Below are 17,366 nucleotides of genomic sequence, written 5' to 3'. Positions count from 1 at the left end.
AGGTTTTCATGTGAAAATTTTATAGAATAAGCCTATTTGAATTTTTCTGCTTTTTTGTTCTGATATATGTTTTCTGAGGTTCTTCTGACCATACATTGTGTGGTATATGTATATATAAAGAAAAATTTTTTGTATTATAAATATTACAGGTGTCATCCAACTGTAGGTTGACTGCCATTTCCTGTTGGGGGAGAATGTTGGAATTTTTTTTGTGCCAATAATGATGCATCCCCCCTGTTTACATTTATTATTTTTTTATCTGGTTCTTGTATTTGATTTTTTGTATTTTGTATCCTTTTTGATTCTTAGTTTCGTACATTTTGGGTTTGTACGAAACTCCCTTTAATATGGAGAAAAGGGAAATGCTAGCTCCGTGATGATGTCACGAGCCCAGCACATATTTCGTCCTCTTTTGAAATTCCACTGGCGTGGAGATTGGACGTTTGTTTCATTGCCCGGCGCTGAGAATAGAATTTTGACAAGCCTCCTTCAAAGAAGAAAACCCGGCAAGAATACCCGGATATGTGACGAGACATACTTCTGAAAGCTGTGGGAGCCTTTCCTAGTCTCACACAAAAACACACGTTCACATTTCAAGGCACTTTTCTTGTCATATACATACGCGCACACAAACATACGCGCACATGTACACACAAGTAGATATATTCACGTTCGCGTACATACACTCACATTCACATGTATACACACACGCTAACGTACGCACATGTACACACACAAGGACAACGTCACTTCCCCTTTCAAAGGAAACCCACACATGCACAAAAGACCACCGGAAACAATTATAACAGCAAGAGCAATAAGCAGCATCTTTCCTTTTCGGACCAGCTCTCGAGCTGAGAGGTTCGGCGAACCAGCCGCCTCCCTTTAGGAAGGCGTGCGCTCGTGCATCTCACGTCACCTGCTACTATGTATGGGACACGAGCTAACAGACAGTATGTACATTTTATATGTTTTCTATCTCCATGGCCTGGATTGACTTTTTCTCATTCTCTCTCTTTCTCTCTATACTACAATAGACTTTCCTTCTCACCAGCTAACAGCGAGAGACGCACACCAAACTGGATTGACTTTCTCTCTTTCTCTCTCTATGACAATTGACTTTCCTTCTCACCAGTAAACAGCGAGAGATGAACGCGGACATGAACATGTGTTGTACCCTTTTCTTTCATTTGTTTCTTCACAAAATAAATTCTAGTTCGTTTAATTCAAGTAAACGCGTTGTTCGTTCCTTCCTCGAAGCAATTCATTTTTCCTTTCTCAATTCAATTCATTTTTCATATTTTGTACGACTGGTGGATGTATAATATAATCCACCAGTCCACTACAAAGCTATCTACGTGACTACAGTTTTGCACGTATTTTAGAAGGAGTGAAATTATTTTAAAGAAAATACCTTATTTTACGGGACAAGGAATTTTGGAACCTCCTACAAAGAAGAAAACCCGGCAAAGAAAACTCTGGGCGAGCGACGAGGCCATACTTCTGAAATCCATCTGCATGCAAACATCATAGAGGGAGAGAAAATTCTAAAAGAACTTTAAACGAAAAAAAAAAGGAAAAAGGCACGTGCCTGACTGGCTTTCAATTTGTGAGTACGCTCCTAAAATTTATTTCATATGTGAGTGTGATTAGGAGATACTATTTTGAATCTTATTATTGTATTCGTTAATGGATACAACATCTTCATTATAAGAACCAGTATTATTTTTTTTCATTACATGTTACTTTGGCGTTTCATAAGTTTAATGCCCGCAAAGGGAAAAATTTGCAACTTATTATTGTGAATAAAATCTCTTTTTCGTTTCAAAGCAAGACCTTTATATTCTATTCTTTACCTCCCCCTTTTTATTCCATGCTGTCATTTTTTTTTTTTTTCGGGTTAGTTACTTTAGCGTCGAATTTATCTGAAAGCAAGATAAAATTCCGACAATAACATAACAAATTACATTGCTTAATATCTGGAAAACTACTAATTTGCGGAAAATTTAAATGATATATTATATGCGGTGGCCATTGTTGTGCATGCAAGTGCGCCCATTTTTTTTTTTTTTTTTTTTCTATTATTAAAAAAAAAAAAGAAGATTAACTCATCATTATCTTGCAAATTCATTACGTCGTTTCTGGGTACTAGTGCATCTTTTGAAGCAGATGTAACTCAGCGTTCGGAACATGATGTCAACAGCTGAATTATGCCGAGCATTGACGATGAAATCATAAGAATGTTACGTAAAGAAAATAGCAAAATATTAAATATAGAAACATCAAAAAAAAAAAAAAAAAAGAGAAGAAAAACCTACTGTAATTTAAAATTTTTATAAACTGTGTGAAGAAAAGGTTATAAGTGCTTTTTTTTATTTTGTCAAATAACTCATTTTAAGCAAATGTTTTCAAAAAAAGGTTCAAAGGAACAAGTTTTTTTTTAACAAGTTTGTTTAAAAATGTGATAATTTAATTTTTTTTAAAAAGGAAAATTGGAAAAGAACTTTTTTTTTTTTTTTATAGTCTCACTTGCTTTTTAGGGGTACTTTTAGAAAATTAATAATGCTAAAAAGATCTTGCCTAAACCTTCACGGCGAATGTGCAGTTTAGCGGCGTAAATTATTTGACAGACAAAAAGTTATAAAGCTATTTATGTTTATATAAAACACATTAGACCCAAAGGCTGCCATAGAACCAGAAAAAAAATCATTTTTATTATTTTTTCATCATTTTTATTGGACTAAATGTACGACAATTGAGGACGCCATATTGTTTTTTAAATTTAGCCTTTCTAAAGTTTGAAAAATTGGCCTTTTTAAGGCCAAATTTGCCCCCCCCCTTTTTATGTTCTTGGAACTGTTTTGGCCGCAATTTTTGTAATGAAAGAGCGTAAAATAGACCAAATTTGGCCTTTAAAAGGCCAATCCGTGAAACCTTAGAAAGGATAAATTTTAAAAACAATATGGCGGCCTCGATTGTCGTACATTAAGTCTAATAAGAAATGTTGAAAAAAAAATGATAAAAATGAAATTTTTTTTGGTTTTATTTCATCCTTTGGGTCTAAAAATGTTTTATATAAAAATAAATAGGTTTTATAATTTTTTGTCACTCAAATAATTTACGCTGCTAAACTACACATTTGCCACCTTCACTTTAAACAGTAAGTTAAGTTAGGTGTTTAAAAAGAAATACTAGATGGGGATAATAGAATTTTTAAAAATAATAAGGAAAAGAATTTATTTCTTTAGAGTGGAATGTATCCAGGCTAATACCGATTAGTTTAAAATCTAGCAGGTTCACATATTATTGCGATATTATATTCAAAATCTACGCAAAGTTAAAGGAAATTAGCGAATTGCAAAAACAAAACAATGTGAAAGGGTTGAAGCATGTGTTGTAAGGCTGTACTAAGCGATCATCGCAGTTTGTTTTGGGGAGAAGGTGAAGTGAGTGACTAGTCGCATTTACGCACACCTTCTTAGCAGTTTTCTAATTGTTGTGCTCGTATCTTATGCATATCCGTGATAAAAGATTCCTTTTTCTTACCTGGAGATTCCTATCTACCAATGATGGGTACATGCGACAGATTCTTGGAAGACAATTTTTTCCAAGAAGATGAATTTGGTAAGTGGAAACCTTTCGAAATGCCGAAAAATTATTTAAAAATCATCGAAGTATTCTACAACAAAATCCGTTACGGCCGGGTCCGACATGGCCTTTTTTTTTTTTTTTTCAGTTTAAAATATTTTAATATTTTGTACTGGTTCTTTTAATTGACTCGTTGATTTTTATTTTGTATTTTAGACAATAAAAAGAAAATGTTTAAACTATTTTAATTTAAATTTTTTTTATTATAATGATAAAAAAAAATCTCCCAGCTTATATAGATCAGCCCCCATGGTTGCCGATAATAACTCGATAAAATTTGCTAATGACTTAGGACCATGCAATATGTGAATCGGGTTCTTTAAAGCAAAATCACACGAAAAAAGAATGGAAAAAAACACTTATGAGTTATTACATTGTTGTATTTTATTTATTTATTTTGTTGCTGTCATAAATTGTTGCTTTTTTTTTGTCACATGGGCTAGCATGCCCAGTGTCGCATAAATTTGTTTATATTAATAAAAATATATTTTATTAATTATATAATTATAATAATTATTATAAATTTGCTTAAAAAATGCATATTGCTCTTCTTTAATTGAGCACGCTTAATAAACTCGTTAAATTAATTAGTTAAGTTATCACTCATACCTTTAATCTTATATATATAGAGAGAAAGAGAAAGTTATATTTGAAAGCATCGTGTCGGAGTAAAATGCAACAAAAAAAAAAAAAAGTTTTACCATAGACAGCCGTACGAAAAATTGGGCAAATAAATGTCAGTACTCATGCAGAGAGTGATCCATACTGAAATAATAACGTTATTATTTAAAAAGCCATTCTTAACATGGGAAAGAGATGGGATTTTGTACCTATTCTGTATTTTAACCTTACAATTAATAAAAAAACATACCATAAAACTTTAATTAAACTTGGAAATACGATTTTAAAAAATAGCGCGGATCACTCTCTGCATTAGCACCTAAATGTCATCAGAGGTAAAATCGGTTACTCTTTTACCTAGCCGGGTAAGTTTTTAGTATTTTAACTAAGTTCAAAATGTTTATTCGGTTCGAAAAATGAGTAATGTCCAGCGTAAGAAAACACTAAAAAGCTAAATAAATAAAACATGGTAATAATTTAAACATATTGGTAAAAAAGAGAAGTTGATTTTTGGCTATTTTGACTGAGAGCGTTCGAAAAAAAAAAATAATAATTATGGTCAAAATCACCTGGTAAATCAAAATTGCGAAATATAAAACTAAACATGCGTTCCGGCTATTGAAAGAGAATCGTTCATTTAACTGGAATTTTAATGAAAACAATAAAATAAATAATTAAAATCGACCGTTTTTTTTGTTTGTTTTTTTAGGCGTTGTAAATTTGAAACTACTTTTCTTTTTTTTTTATAAATAAGTGTTCCCCATAGAAAAACTAAAAAAAAATTTTAAAAAATACTATTTCACAAGATTTTTAATTTAAATTAAACAAACGAACGGATCTAGTCATAACTTCCTTTTCGTTTGCAATGTGTTTGCTTTATTCAACTTCTTGTTAAATGCAAAATATTTTGGTTAAAAAAAACAGTTGATTTTATTTATTTTATTAGTCGAAAAAACAAAGATTTAGGTAAAAAAAAAAAAAAGTGCTAATGCAGAGAGTGATCCGCGCTATTTTTTAAATCGTATTTCCACGTTTAATTAAAGTTTTATGTTTTTTTATTCAATTGTAAGGTTGAAGTACAGAATAGGTACAACCCCCCCCCCCTCCCGATGTTTAAGACTGGCTTTTTAAATAACATTATTTCAGCACGGATCACTCTCTGCATGAGTACCAAAAAAAAAACAACAAAAAAAACAAACGCAGCGACCATTTGTTGGCTATAAAAGTGGGTAAAAAACCTAAACTCTTCTTCATATAGGTAGAAGAGTAACTTGTCTGGTCTTTGATAACATTTATTTGAGTCGGAAAAGAGAAGACGAATAAAAATAAAAATGATTTACAACGCCCCCCCCCCCCCGCCAAAAAAAAAAAAACAGTCGATTTTATTTTATTATTTTTATTCAAATTCCAGTTAAATGAATGATTCTCTTTCAATAGCCGGAACGCGTTTCATTTCATATGCCCGACATTTGATATTTCGCGATTTTAATTTAGCAGGTAATTTCGGCCATAATTATTTTCGAACGCTTTCAGTCAAAATACCCCACCCCCCAACGTTTCAGGAATCCTAATCTAATTTTGTGTGGTTGCCTTTCGCCTGTTGTAACTCGTTAGCGGATTTTACAGAGCCAATGTGCGGTGCGCCGGTGCGGTGCGCAGCCTGATTCAATCACTAGACCAAAAATTGAATTTTATCTATCTAAATTGAAATATATAAATTATTTTTTTGGTGCTAGTGCAGAGAGTGACCGATCCGCGCTATTTTTAAAATCGTATTTCCAAGTTTAATTAAAGTTTTATGATATGTGTGTGTGTGTGTGTGTGTTTTTTTTTATTCAATTGTAAGGTTAAAGGATAGAATAGGCACAAAACACCATCTCCTCCCCATGTTAAGAATGGCTTTTTAAATAATAACGTTATTTATGTCCGGATCAGTGAAAAAATGGTACTAGTGCAGAGAGAGAGAGAGAGAGAGAGAGTGATCCGGCGGATCTCTCTCTCTCTCTCTCTCTCTCTGCACTAGTACCATTTTTTAATTTTTTTTTTATTTTAGTTTGCTTTATTTTCATAAAATAAAATTAAAAAAGACAAGCATAAATTCATGCGTCTTTTTTTAAAGTATTTAAACTTTAACTTTAGCAAAAGTGTTTTTTGTTTACACAAAATAATACATTTTTATTAAGATTTAAAAAAAATGGGCTCATTAATATTCGGCAAATTTTCAGATTAGGTCCACCTCCATAATTTTCTTTTAAATGATGACTTTTAAAAGTTTTCGGCCATGCTGAATACGAAAATCGTTTTGAAATTTTGCAGAAATAATTAGTTATCGAGATATAAAAAGTTTTATTATGCATTGTATTCTTAGGCGGCCATCTTTGTTACGCGCGTAGATTTGTTTATGGCACGCGCGTAAAAACGATGGCACCAAAGAATACAATGCATAATACAACTTTTTATATCTCGATAACTAATTATTTCTGCAAGATTTCAATGCGATTTCCGTATCTAGCATAGTAGAAAACTGGGTTTGTATTACTGTACACATAGATTCGAAAAAGTTGTCAAAAAACATATATAACAAATAAATGTTATCAAAGGCAAGACAAGTTACTTTTCTACCTAACTGGATATATTTTTCGTGTTTTTATTCAATGTAACATGTTTATTCAACTCGAAAACCATACAGTGTTTACCGATGTATTGGAAAATTCAAGATTGCGTCTGACTCTCTCTCTCTAACACAGTAAGTTTGGGAAAAGGTGTTATAAATAAAAAACTGGATAAAATACTGTTAAAACTCGCTCAATATATGTTACTGTGACATAGGTTGACATATATTCGGCGGGTTTTTAATAGTATTTTGTGAAATTTTTTATTTATAACACCTTTTCCCAAACTTACCGTGTTAAAGAGGGAGTGAGGCGCCATCTTGAATTTTCCAATACATCGGTAAACACTGTATGTTTTTCGAGTTGAATAAACATGTTACATTGAATAAAAACACGAAAAATATATCCAGTTAGGTAGAAAAGTAACTTATCTTGCCTTTGATGACATTTATTTGTTATATATTTGTTTTTTCACAACTTTTTTCGAATCTGTGTGTACAGTAATACAAACCCAGAAAACTTATAAAGGTCGTCATTTAAAAGAAAATTGTGGAGGTGGACCTAATCTAAAAAAATACCAAATGACTTTTACTTTCGAAATGAAAGTTTGTTTGATTTTTGGTAAATGTTTACTTTAACTACAACAGAACACCAACCAATAAAATTTGGTTTTGTCAAGGTTTTCGGGGTCGCTGACAACGAATCTGATATTCAAACCCGTTGCAAATTTGCCGTTTGCATGGTATTAACCCCTGAACCCTCGCACTATTTTGTGCCAACTCACCTTACCACCATCGTTTATGTTATTCTTACATGATGCGTTCGCGCATGGAAGCGCGTAATAAGGTGACTTGTCACATCGTGGAAGAATATTTTAGCAGACAGTTGAAATAACAAGTTTTCAGAAACAAAAAAATGTGGTTCATTTTTCTGTGTTGCGTAGTTTTTGATGCTTTTTTAATTGATCTAAAAAATTAAGTTTTTACGAGCGATTTACAAAAGCATTTTTTTGGGGGGGTGTATTTAATGTACAACATTTAACAGGTGCTTCTGCAGTTTAATTTACCGTTTTTCCTGTAAGTAACACGCCGGCACACACAGAGCAGAAGAACTGTTTAATTTTTCACAAAAATTCTATTTACATTGGGGGTTAGGGCGGTGGAGGGGCAGGAGAGACTGGTGGTGTCGCTCATTTATGCCAGCGCGTTACTTACCGTAAATTGGTGGGGGGGGCGTTACTTTCGGAAAAAACGGTAAATTAAACTGCAGAAGCACCTGTTGTACAAGTTCTATAATAGAATAACCCCCCCCCCTGCAAAACGAAAAATAAAAAATGCTTTCGTAAATCGCTCGTGAAAACTTAATTTTTTTAGATCAATTAAAAAAGCATCAAAAACTACGCAACGCAGATAAAATGAACCACATTTTTTTTTTTTGTTTCTGAAAACTTTGTTATTTCAAATGTCTGCTAAAAAGTTCTTCGGCAATGTGACAAATCACCTTACTACGCGCGTCCATGCGCGAACGCATCATGTAAGAATAGCATAAATGATGGCGGTGAGTTGGCACAAAATAGTGCGAGTGTTCAGGGGTTAATACCATGCAAACGGCAAATTTGCAACGGGTTTGAATATCAGATTTGTTGTCAGCGACCCCGAAAACCTTTAAAAAAAAACATTTTATTGGTTGGTGTTCTGTTGTAGTTTGTACGAGCCCTTTCTAGTCTCGCACAAAAACTCGCATTCACATCTCAAGCCTTTTTCTTGTCATACACATATGTGCACACAAACATACACTCGCACGTTCACGTGCATACACACACATGCTAACGTATACACATGTATGCACACATGGGCAACATCACTTCCCCTTTGAAGGAAATCCATACATGCGCAAAAGACCACCGGAAACAACTATAAAAGCAAGAAACCCGAGCTGTTTCCTCCTTTTTCGATTCGGTTCCCGAGCTGAGCGGTTGACAGACCAACGGCTCCCTTTCAGGGCGCGCGCGCCTCACGTCACCTGCTACTATGTGTGGGGCAAGAGTCAACAGACAGTATGTACACTTTACACACTTTCTATCTCCATGGCCTGGATTGACTTTCTCTCTCTCTCTCTCTCTCTCTCTACAACAATAAACTTTCCCTCTCTCTCTCTCTCTACAACAATAAACTTTCCCTCTCATCAGCTAACAGTGAGAGATGCGCACCAAACTGAATTGACTTTTTCTCTCTCTCTCTCTCTCTCTCTCTCTCTACAACAATAGACTTACCTTCTCACCAGTTAACAGCGAGAGACGCACGCCAAACTAAACACGTGCTGTACCCTTTCATTTAATTTGTTTCTTCACAAAATAAATTCTAGTTCGTTTATTTAAATTTAACACGTTGTTCGTTCCTTCCTCAAAGCAATTCATTTTTCCTATTTTGTACGATTGGGGGATATGTATAATATATCCACCAGTCCCACTACAAGTTCAAGTAAACATTTACCAAAAATCTATATTAACTGCTCACTCGCATGCACGCACGTACCAATTTTTTTTCTTTCTTTTTTTTTTTTTTTTTCGAATATATTGACGCCGCATATTAAATATGACAATAATTGATAAGTTAAGAATGTGTTTTCATTAAATTTTGGATATAATATTGCAACATGTAAACATACAAGATTTTATGCAGAATAGGCTACATATGCAGAGAAGGTACTATACTGAAATAATAACTTTATTATTTAGAAATTCAACTATTCTGTACTTTCACCTAATAATTTAATAATAATAATTTAGTAATAATAATAATTTAATAATAAGGTAAATGTTACTTTATGCCACAAAACACCGACCACTCTAATTTGTTTTTTAGGGGTATTCGAGGTTGCTGACAACGAATCTGATAAACCCGCCGCAAATTTACCTTGGGACTATTTTGTGCAATTTCACCGCCTTCGGTAGTGTTTTTCTTACATGATACGTTCGCGTGCGAACGGGCGTAGTGGGGTGTCTTATCATATCACATAGGAATTTTTAAGCGGTCATTTAAAGTAAAGTCTTTTAAAAAAAATGTGGTTTATTCATTTCTTTTTTTTTTTTTTTTTTTTTCTTACGTAGTTTTAATGCTTTTTAGTTGATTTTAAAAAAAGTTTTCACGAGCGGTTTATCAAAACATAACCACCAAACATATTTTTGTTTTTCGTTCTTTTTTAGGGGGGTGTATTCCATTAGCAGGTGCTTCTGCAGTTTAATTAACCGTTTTTCCGTAAGTAATGTGCTGACATTTACCATTTCACCACCACCGCCCCCTCCCCAATGTAAACAGAATTTTTGAGAAATGGTAAATGTTGGCACATTACTTACAGAAAAACGGTTAATTAAACTGCAGAAGCACCAGTTAATGGAATACCCCCCCCCAAAAAAAAAAAGAACGAAAAACATAAATGTTTGGTGGTTATGTTTTTGCAAACCGCCTGTAAAAACTTTATTTTTTGATAAATTAAAAAACCACATTTTTTTTAAAACTTTCTTATTTGAAAAATTCCTACACGATGTGACATGGCACCCCACTACGCCCGTTTACACGCAAACGTATTATGTAAGAAAAACATGTTTGAGACGTCACAGCATGGACGAAAAGTCACATAACAAACTTTTTTTAAACTATTAAAAAATAATTTAATTGCAAAATTAAATCCACCAAACTGCATTTCTGTTTCTGCATAAACAATTTGGTCATTTAGCAGTTAAAAAACAAAACAAAAAAAAAGAATATTTCAAAATTTTAAATTGTAACAGAGCCGCTGACGCTGGGAGCAGCAGTGGGCACATAAATGACCAAGCCGGCTGCATGAAGTGACGTCACAACAGAAACAAAAGGATGTGTGGCCAGAGAAGCAGTGGTGTTCAGAGAAGTAGTGTTCAAGACCTGACGAGAGAAGCATGTGTTCGAAACATGGCCAGTGTTTGGAAAAGCACATGTTTGAGACGTGGGTGACGTCACAGCAAGGACGAAAAGTCACACGCGAACAGAAGAGGAGAAATGAACTGTTTAAATATTTAGAAAAAATGTGTTGGCAATATCGGATATCAAGACTTCTGTTAAAATAAGAAAAAGTGCGTCAATTTTTTTTTATTCTGTTTCCTTGTGATGACGTTTATTATGCTGTTGCATTATTTATTTTAATAAACAATTAATAGTAAAAAAAAATGTGTAAGTCAAGTAAAGGCTAGAAAGATGCACACAGACATAAATGTCATACAATTATATTAGAGATCTAGAGATTAACATGTCTCCATATTCCCACTTGACACAAGCTCAGATAAGACATGAGAATTTTTATTTTTCAACTTATAAAAAAATTGTTTTTTTTTTTTTTTTATCTATATAAACGAAACTCGTGTGTCTAGATAAAGTCCAAAAACTGTCAAAGATACATTTACAAACCTTATCTATTTCAATTCAATATTGCCTTGTGCTTGGATCTCTAGGAACCAAATTAGTGAAGGTTAAAAAAGAAAATTACTTTCTTTTATCCTTTCTAGAAAAATATTTGGAAAAGGCATTGAAACTTAGTTAAACAGTCGGGAGCTGCTGATTTTGTTTAAGTAAGTCTGACGTCTGCATAGATTGTGTCGAAGGATTGTTCTACATAAAGTCCTCACCCACCCCCATTGATTCCTGCTATTCATTAATCTGCAGGATTGCAGGTGTTTAGCACCAAAAACCAATAATGGCAAGGTTTAGCAGTTGAATGCGAAGTCAGAGAAGGTTTTAGCCTAGAATTCACAAAAGAACTGACACTTTTTCTCTATTGATTTGTTGTTGCTTGTCTCATGCAAAATCAGAGACAAGATGATGATGGATTCTAATGTCGTTGACTCTTGAATTTTTCACCAGAGCTCTGTTAGCCAATGGTTCTGACATTACCACATTGCCATTACAATGTCTACCATGATAAGGAAGGGGTACTGAGATTTTTGTTTTCTATTTTTCCAATGGAGAGAGCGATAGACAACAATGTCAACAACTATTTGTCAGATTATTCTTTTAAGTAATCATGTTTTCCATTCCATGTATTGTTTTCAAGCCTTTCATAGTACTGTTTATCATCCAACTACTTTTATCCTCGAGTGGCTTTTAACCTTGGTAAATGACGACTCCTCTCTATGCATAAAATTCAATGTTTGCGTGTTTCCTATAGAAATAAGTTAAAGAAGCTGCATAAAATCGAAAAGTGTATTATGTAAAATTTACAAACGAAAACAATGAAGATTTTCTTAAATCTTTAAGTGCGCCCATAAGGGACCTATGATGGCATAACACCCTTAAAACTTTAAATATATCCTACTTTTATGGAATTTAAATCATGTATGACATTTTCTGGAGAAGAAAATGGAAGTGGTCCCAAATTTCTGTTACTTTCTATCTGCCAAATACATGTGTGGCCCATGGGGACAGAACCTCCTTATAATTTCAAATGCGTGTATATGATTGTAATGAAATGTAAACCATATGTATGCCATTAATTCAGTTTTTCAACATTTCAGCTTCTTGCGATTATATTAGATGAAACATTAGGAAGGATGAGAGGTAATAAGAACAAAGAAAGTAATATGGTGTTATGAGCATAGTGTAAAAATACGCATGTGATCCTTATTCAGTCTAGAACAATGTAGCCTTTCTGTTGGTATAAAAAAAGTAACAAAGCTGTGTGTGTGAGTAGCAGCATTATTACAAAAAACAACGGCACCAGTGGTGTAAGTTTCCATTAACAATATTTTTAATCTATGCTTGACTTCTAAGCTGGGCTCTGATTGGTGGAAATATTTGACTTCGTTTCTGGTTTGCCCAATCATAAACGATCTCTGGTGTGAGTACAGTACCTGAACTGGAGTTTATAAAAGAGAGCGCGCACTACCTTCTTCTCATTTAGCCAGGAAGCTGCACTGCTGTCTACTTGTCCATGTTGCTCGGATCAACCACAAAAACTTCTCTCTTGGCTTGTAAACTTTTTGCTGAACCACTTTTCTTCAGCATCAAGATTTTTTTTTTTTGGTCCCATGACAAAATTCACCCTTGTCCATTCGTCTGCCCACACTTTTCTCAATAACTACACCTTTGAATTTTTTGAAATTTTGCACAAAAAAGTAACAACGGATTTTCCAGGAAAACTCCAGTTGCCCCTTGAGGGGTGCCTTTTGGGTTAAAATGGCTAAAATTGACACTTTTACGCTTATTAAAAAAAAAATTGATGCCTTGGATTTTATAAAACTTTCTGAAAATTGTAACTAACTGATTCTGTATATAATTTTGTTTGTCTATACTTCGCGATAACTCTTGAGTGTGCCCCAGAGGCTCTTTTAGGGCTAATAAAAACACTCCATTTTTGGGACTATTTTACTATATTTGTCCAAAATTTTCTGTGTATATAGCAGTTTTGCATGGTAATGAACTCAAATTTAAATGTTAAGACCTTGAGGACTTATGAGGCTAAATCGGGGGAGGAGGGGCAATGATGGACTTAGTAATTTTTTAAAATTTTTATTTGCATGGTGCAGAACTCAAATTTATATATGTTAAGGCCTCAACCTGCACCGTTTGTTCATTTTCACCTGGATTTGACATCCCCTGGGGATTTTGGGGGCTAAATGAGGGGGGGGGAATGCTGAACTTAGTCATTTTTTTTATGCCTCGTTCACTGTGCACTCACGGGGGGGGCCATGCATGCTTCACTTGTTTAACTTGGAGGTCACACCTTATGAAGGCCTGGAGACCACTCTAAGATAAGGGTTAATTAGATAGTAAGACAATATAAGTAATGGTGGAACTTGGATAGGGCTTAATTATTTAAGAGGACAGATTAACAGGAACTTATTTACACTTTATTTGAAAATGACCATGTTATAGTTAGCTGGGAAGCAGCCCTACGGTATTGTTCCACAGACAGTTACTTCTAGAAAAGCAACTCTGCTCATAGAATTTTCATTTAGTTTTAGGCACAGAAAAGGAGGGAAATTGTTGATGGTTTTTGTAGACAAGAGTTTGTTGCAGACGTTTTACAGGGGTGGGAGTGTAGATTGAAGCTCAGTCTAGCACCTAGATTTAAGATATAATGATTAGATTTAAGATATAATGATTAGACATGGCAATCAGATGAACACATGAATAGACATGCATGCTTCAAAACACAAATAAATTCTACTATCCTTTAAAACATATCTGCAGACTTTCTTAGAATATTGTTCTAAACCTTTTTTCCTTATCCAGTTTCTTCTGCTATTCTGCTTCTTCTACGTTTATCCACTTGTAGTCTTGAGAATGGACTATCCTCACGAAGATAAACAGCTCGTAGATTGTCAGCCACCAACAAAATTTCCTGCACTTGTGCATTATTTTTGGGGGGGACTACTAAAAGTTATGCAAACCATGACATTTTCAAGTAGGATCTTTTTGAATTGCCTCCCCCTCAAAGGCTTTCTTCAAAAATGAAAGCAAAAATTTTCTAAAAAAAACAAAAAATTAATACACCAGTGCCGAGTTTCCTAATTCCTTTTCTTTATATGTTAATGAAGATAGCCAATAAAGTTGTTTTAAATGTTAGAATGAAACTTTCTCTATCTACATGTGTCGAGAATAAACTGTTCTATTTTAATGACGCTAGTGCAATGCTGAGTACTGGGTTAATAAAGAAAACTGAATTTAATAAAACCTAATAACTATAATTGATTGAATCCACAGATCTATTTTTTAAATATGTGTTTTTTTTTAAGTAAAAACAACAGTACTTAATTATCATGTTAAAAATATTATGTCAAAAAATTACGAAAATTCGAGTTTTATCAGCTATTGTTTTTAGTAAAAAAGCCTATCGCTATAAGGCTAAAATGTTAATCGCCATTAAAGTGGCAAAAAGGGAGAAAAGTATGTCCCCTGTATTCACAATCTTCACGTATTCACATTTAGGGAAAATGCAATTTCCCTGAATTTTTCATAAAAATTACTTTTAGCTTTAAATAATTTTCTACTTCATTTCATAAGCAAATATATTCTAAAACAAGGCCTCAAGTTTTGACAAGCTTCTGGGCTTGACCTTTACTCCTGATCTTAAATGGAATACGTACATCAAATCTGTTGCCAAGGCCGTTGGAAAAATGGTCAGATCCTTCTATCGATCCAGTAGATATCTCACTACTGATGCAATTCTCTATCTATATAAGAGCCAGGTACGTCCAAGGATGGAATACTATTGCCACATTTGGACAGGAGCTGCTAGAAAGGACTTTCCTGCTTTGATAGGGTTTATAATAGACTTCGTAGCCTCGTGGGAGATGTCCTTTTCTCTTCGCTGCAACCTCTTTCTCACAGAAGAGATGTTGCGAATTTGTCTCTGCTTTATTGTTATTTTCATGGAAAGTGTTCGACTGAGCTCCAATCTATGGTCCCCCGTCGCCAAACTTTCACAAGAAACACTCATCTAGCTGAAAACACTATCAATAATTCCCCCCACTCTTTATCTGTGCCTAAACCTAAACGTAGATTCCATGATCAAAGCTTTTTTCTTAGAACTGCATGCCTGTGAAATTGTCTTCCGTTTTCCTGCTTTCCAGCTGTCTATATGGTTGTCTTCAAGTCCAACGTGAACAAGTTTCTGATGAGCCGTTCCACTTAACAAATTTACCGAACTTCCATTACTATCGATTACTATATTGTCCTTTTGACTACTGTACACTCTTTAACCCTTATCCTTGAGTGGCCTCTCGGCCTTGATAAGTGGTGACGCCTATGTAAAAAAAAAAAACAAAAAAAAACATCATTACTGAATGTACTTGGATGAGTATATTTCATTTTGATCAAAGTGGGTACTAAATTATTGTGGTATCTACGTTCACACTTGACGTCCATAAGAAATAAATAGATTTTAATTTATTTTGTATAATTTACTGCTGTTCCGACCCAATTAAAATATGGTAAAAGACTCATCCATCTCTCAATCTCATCCACCTCTCCCTCTCTCTCCCCTCCCTCTCTCCCTCCCATGTCTCCCTCCCTCTCTCCCCTCCATGTCTCCCTCCCATGTCTCTCCTCCATCTCTCCCTCCCTCCCTCTCTCTCCTCCATCTCTCCCTCTATCTCATCCCTCTCTCTCTCTCGTCCCTCTCTCTCTCTCATCCCCCTCTCTCTCTCTCATCCACCTCTCTCTCTCTCATCCACCTCTCTTCCTCTATCTCATCCGCCCCTCTCTCTCTCTCATCCATCTATCTTATCCACCTCTCTCTCTCTCTCTCTCATCCATCTATCTTATTCACCTCTCTCTCTCTCATCCATCTATCTTATCCACCTCTCTCTCTCTCTCATCCATCTATCTTATCCACCTCTCTCTCTCTCTCATCCATCTATCTTATCCACCTCTCTCTCTCTCTCATCCATCTATCTTATCCACCTCTCTCTCTCTCTCATCCATCTATCTTATCCACCTCTCTCTCTCTCTCATCCATCTATCTTATCCACCTCTCTCTCTCTCATCCATCTATCTTATCCACCTCTCTCTCTCTCATCCATCTATCTTATCCACCTCTCTCTCTCTCATCCATCTATCTTATCCACCTCTCTCTCTCTCATCCATCTATCTTATCCACCTCTCTCTCTCTCATCCATCTATCTTATCCACCTCTCTCTCTCTCATCCATCTATCTTATCCACCTCTCTCTCTCTCATCCATCTATCTTATCCACCTCTCTCTCTCTCTCATCCATCTATCTTATCCACCTCTCTCTCTCTCTCATCCATCTATCTTATCCACCTCTCTCTCTCTCTCATCCATCTATCTTATCCACCTCTCTCTCTCTCTCATCCATCTATCTTATCCACCTCTCTCTCTCTCTCATCCATCTATCTTATCCACCTCTCTCTCTCTCATCCATCTATCTTATCCACCTCTCTCTCTCTCTCTCATCCATCTATCTTATCCACCTCTCTCTCTCTCTCATCCATCTATCTTATCCACCTCTCTCTCTCTCTCATCCATCTATCTTATCCACCTCTCTCTCTCTCTCATCCATCTATCTTATCCACCTCTCTCTCTCTCATCCATCTATCTTATCCACCTCTCTCTCTCTCATCCATCTATCTTATCCACCTCTCTCTCTCTCATCCATCTATCTTATCCACCTCTCTCTCTCTCTCATCCATCTATCTTATCCACCTCTCTCTCTCTCTCATCCATCTATCTTATCCACCTCTCTCTCTCTCATCCATCTATCTTATCCACCTCTCTCTCTCTCATCCATCTATCTTATCCACCTCTCTCTCTCTCATCCATCTATCTTATCCACCTCTCTCTCTCTCATCCATCTATCTTATCCACCTCTCTCTCTCTCATCCATCTATCTTATCCACCTCTCTCTCTCTCATCCATCTATCTTATCCACCTCTCTCTCTCTCATCCATCTATCTTATCCACCTTTCTCTCTCTCATCCATCTATCTTATCCA

General features: G+C 35.0%; 1 protein-coding gene across 2 annotated transcripts in view; it reads left to right on the top strand.

Annotated features, from left to right (window-relative positions):
* Positions 1-3,413: 3,413 nt before the first annotated feature.
* Positions 3,414-17,366, top strand: part of LOC145292087 (cyclic AMP-dependent transcription factor ATF-6 alpha-like) — a 169,730-nt gene continuing 155,777 nt past the window's right edge. For both annotated transcript variants that reach the window (XR_013869546.1, XM_080138163.1), the window contains exon 1: positions 3,414-3,624. Coding sequence is in view for 1 of the 2 variants with exons in the window: in XM_080138163.1 (XP_079994289.1) it covers positions 3,567-3,624 (58 nt within the window). In the remaining variant the exon portion in view is untranslated. The remainder of the gene's footprint in view (positions 3,625-17,366) is intronic.

This window comes from Euprymna scolopes, chromosome 13, assembly GCF_053919585.1.
Source record: "Euprymna scolopes isolate OS-2025 chromosome 13, ASM5391958v1, whole genome shotgun sequence".
In the NCBI taxonomy this organism is placed as follows: domain Eukaryota; kingdom Metazoa; phylum Mollusca; class Cephalopoda; order Sepiida; family Sepiolidae; genus Euprymna; species Euprymna scolopes.
The sequence above is the reverse complement of the archived record's forward strand: the minus strand, read 5'-3'. Positions and strand labels throughout refer to the sequence as shown.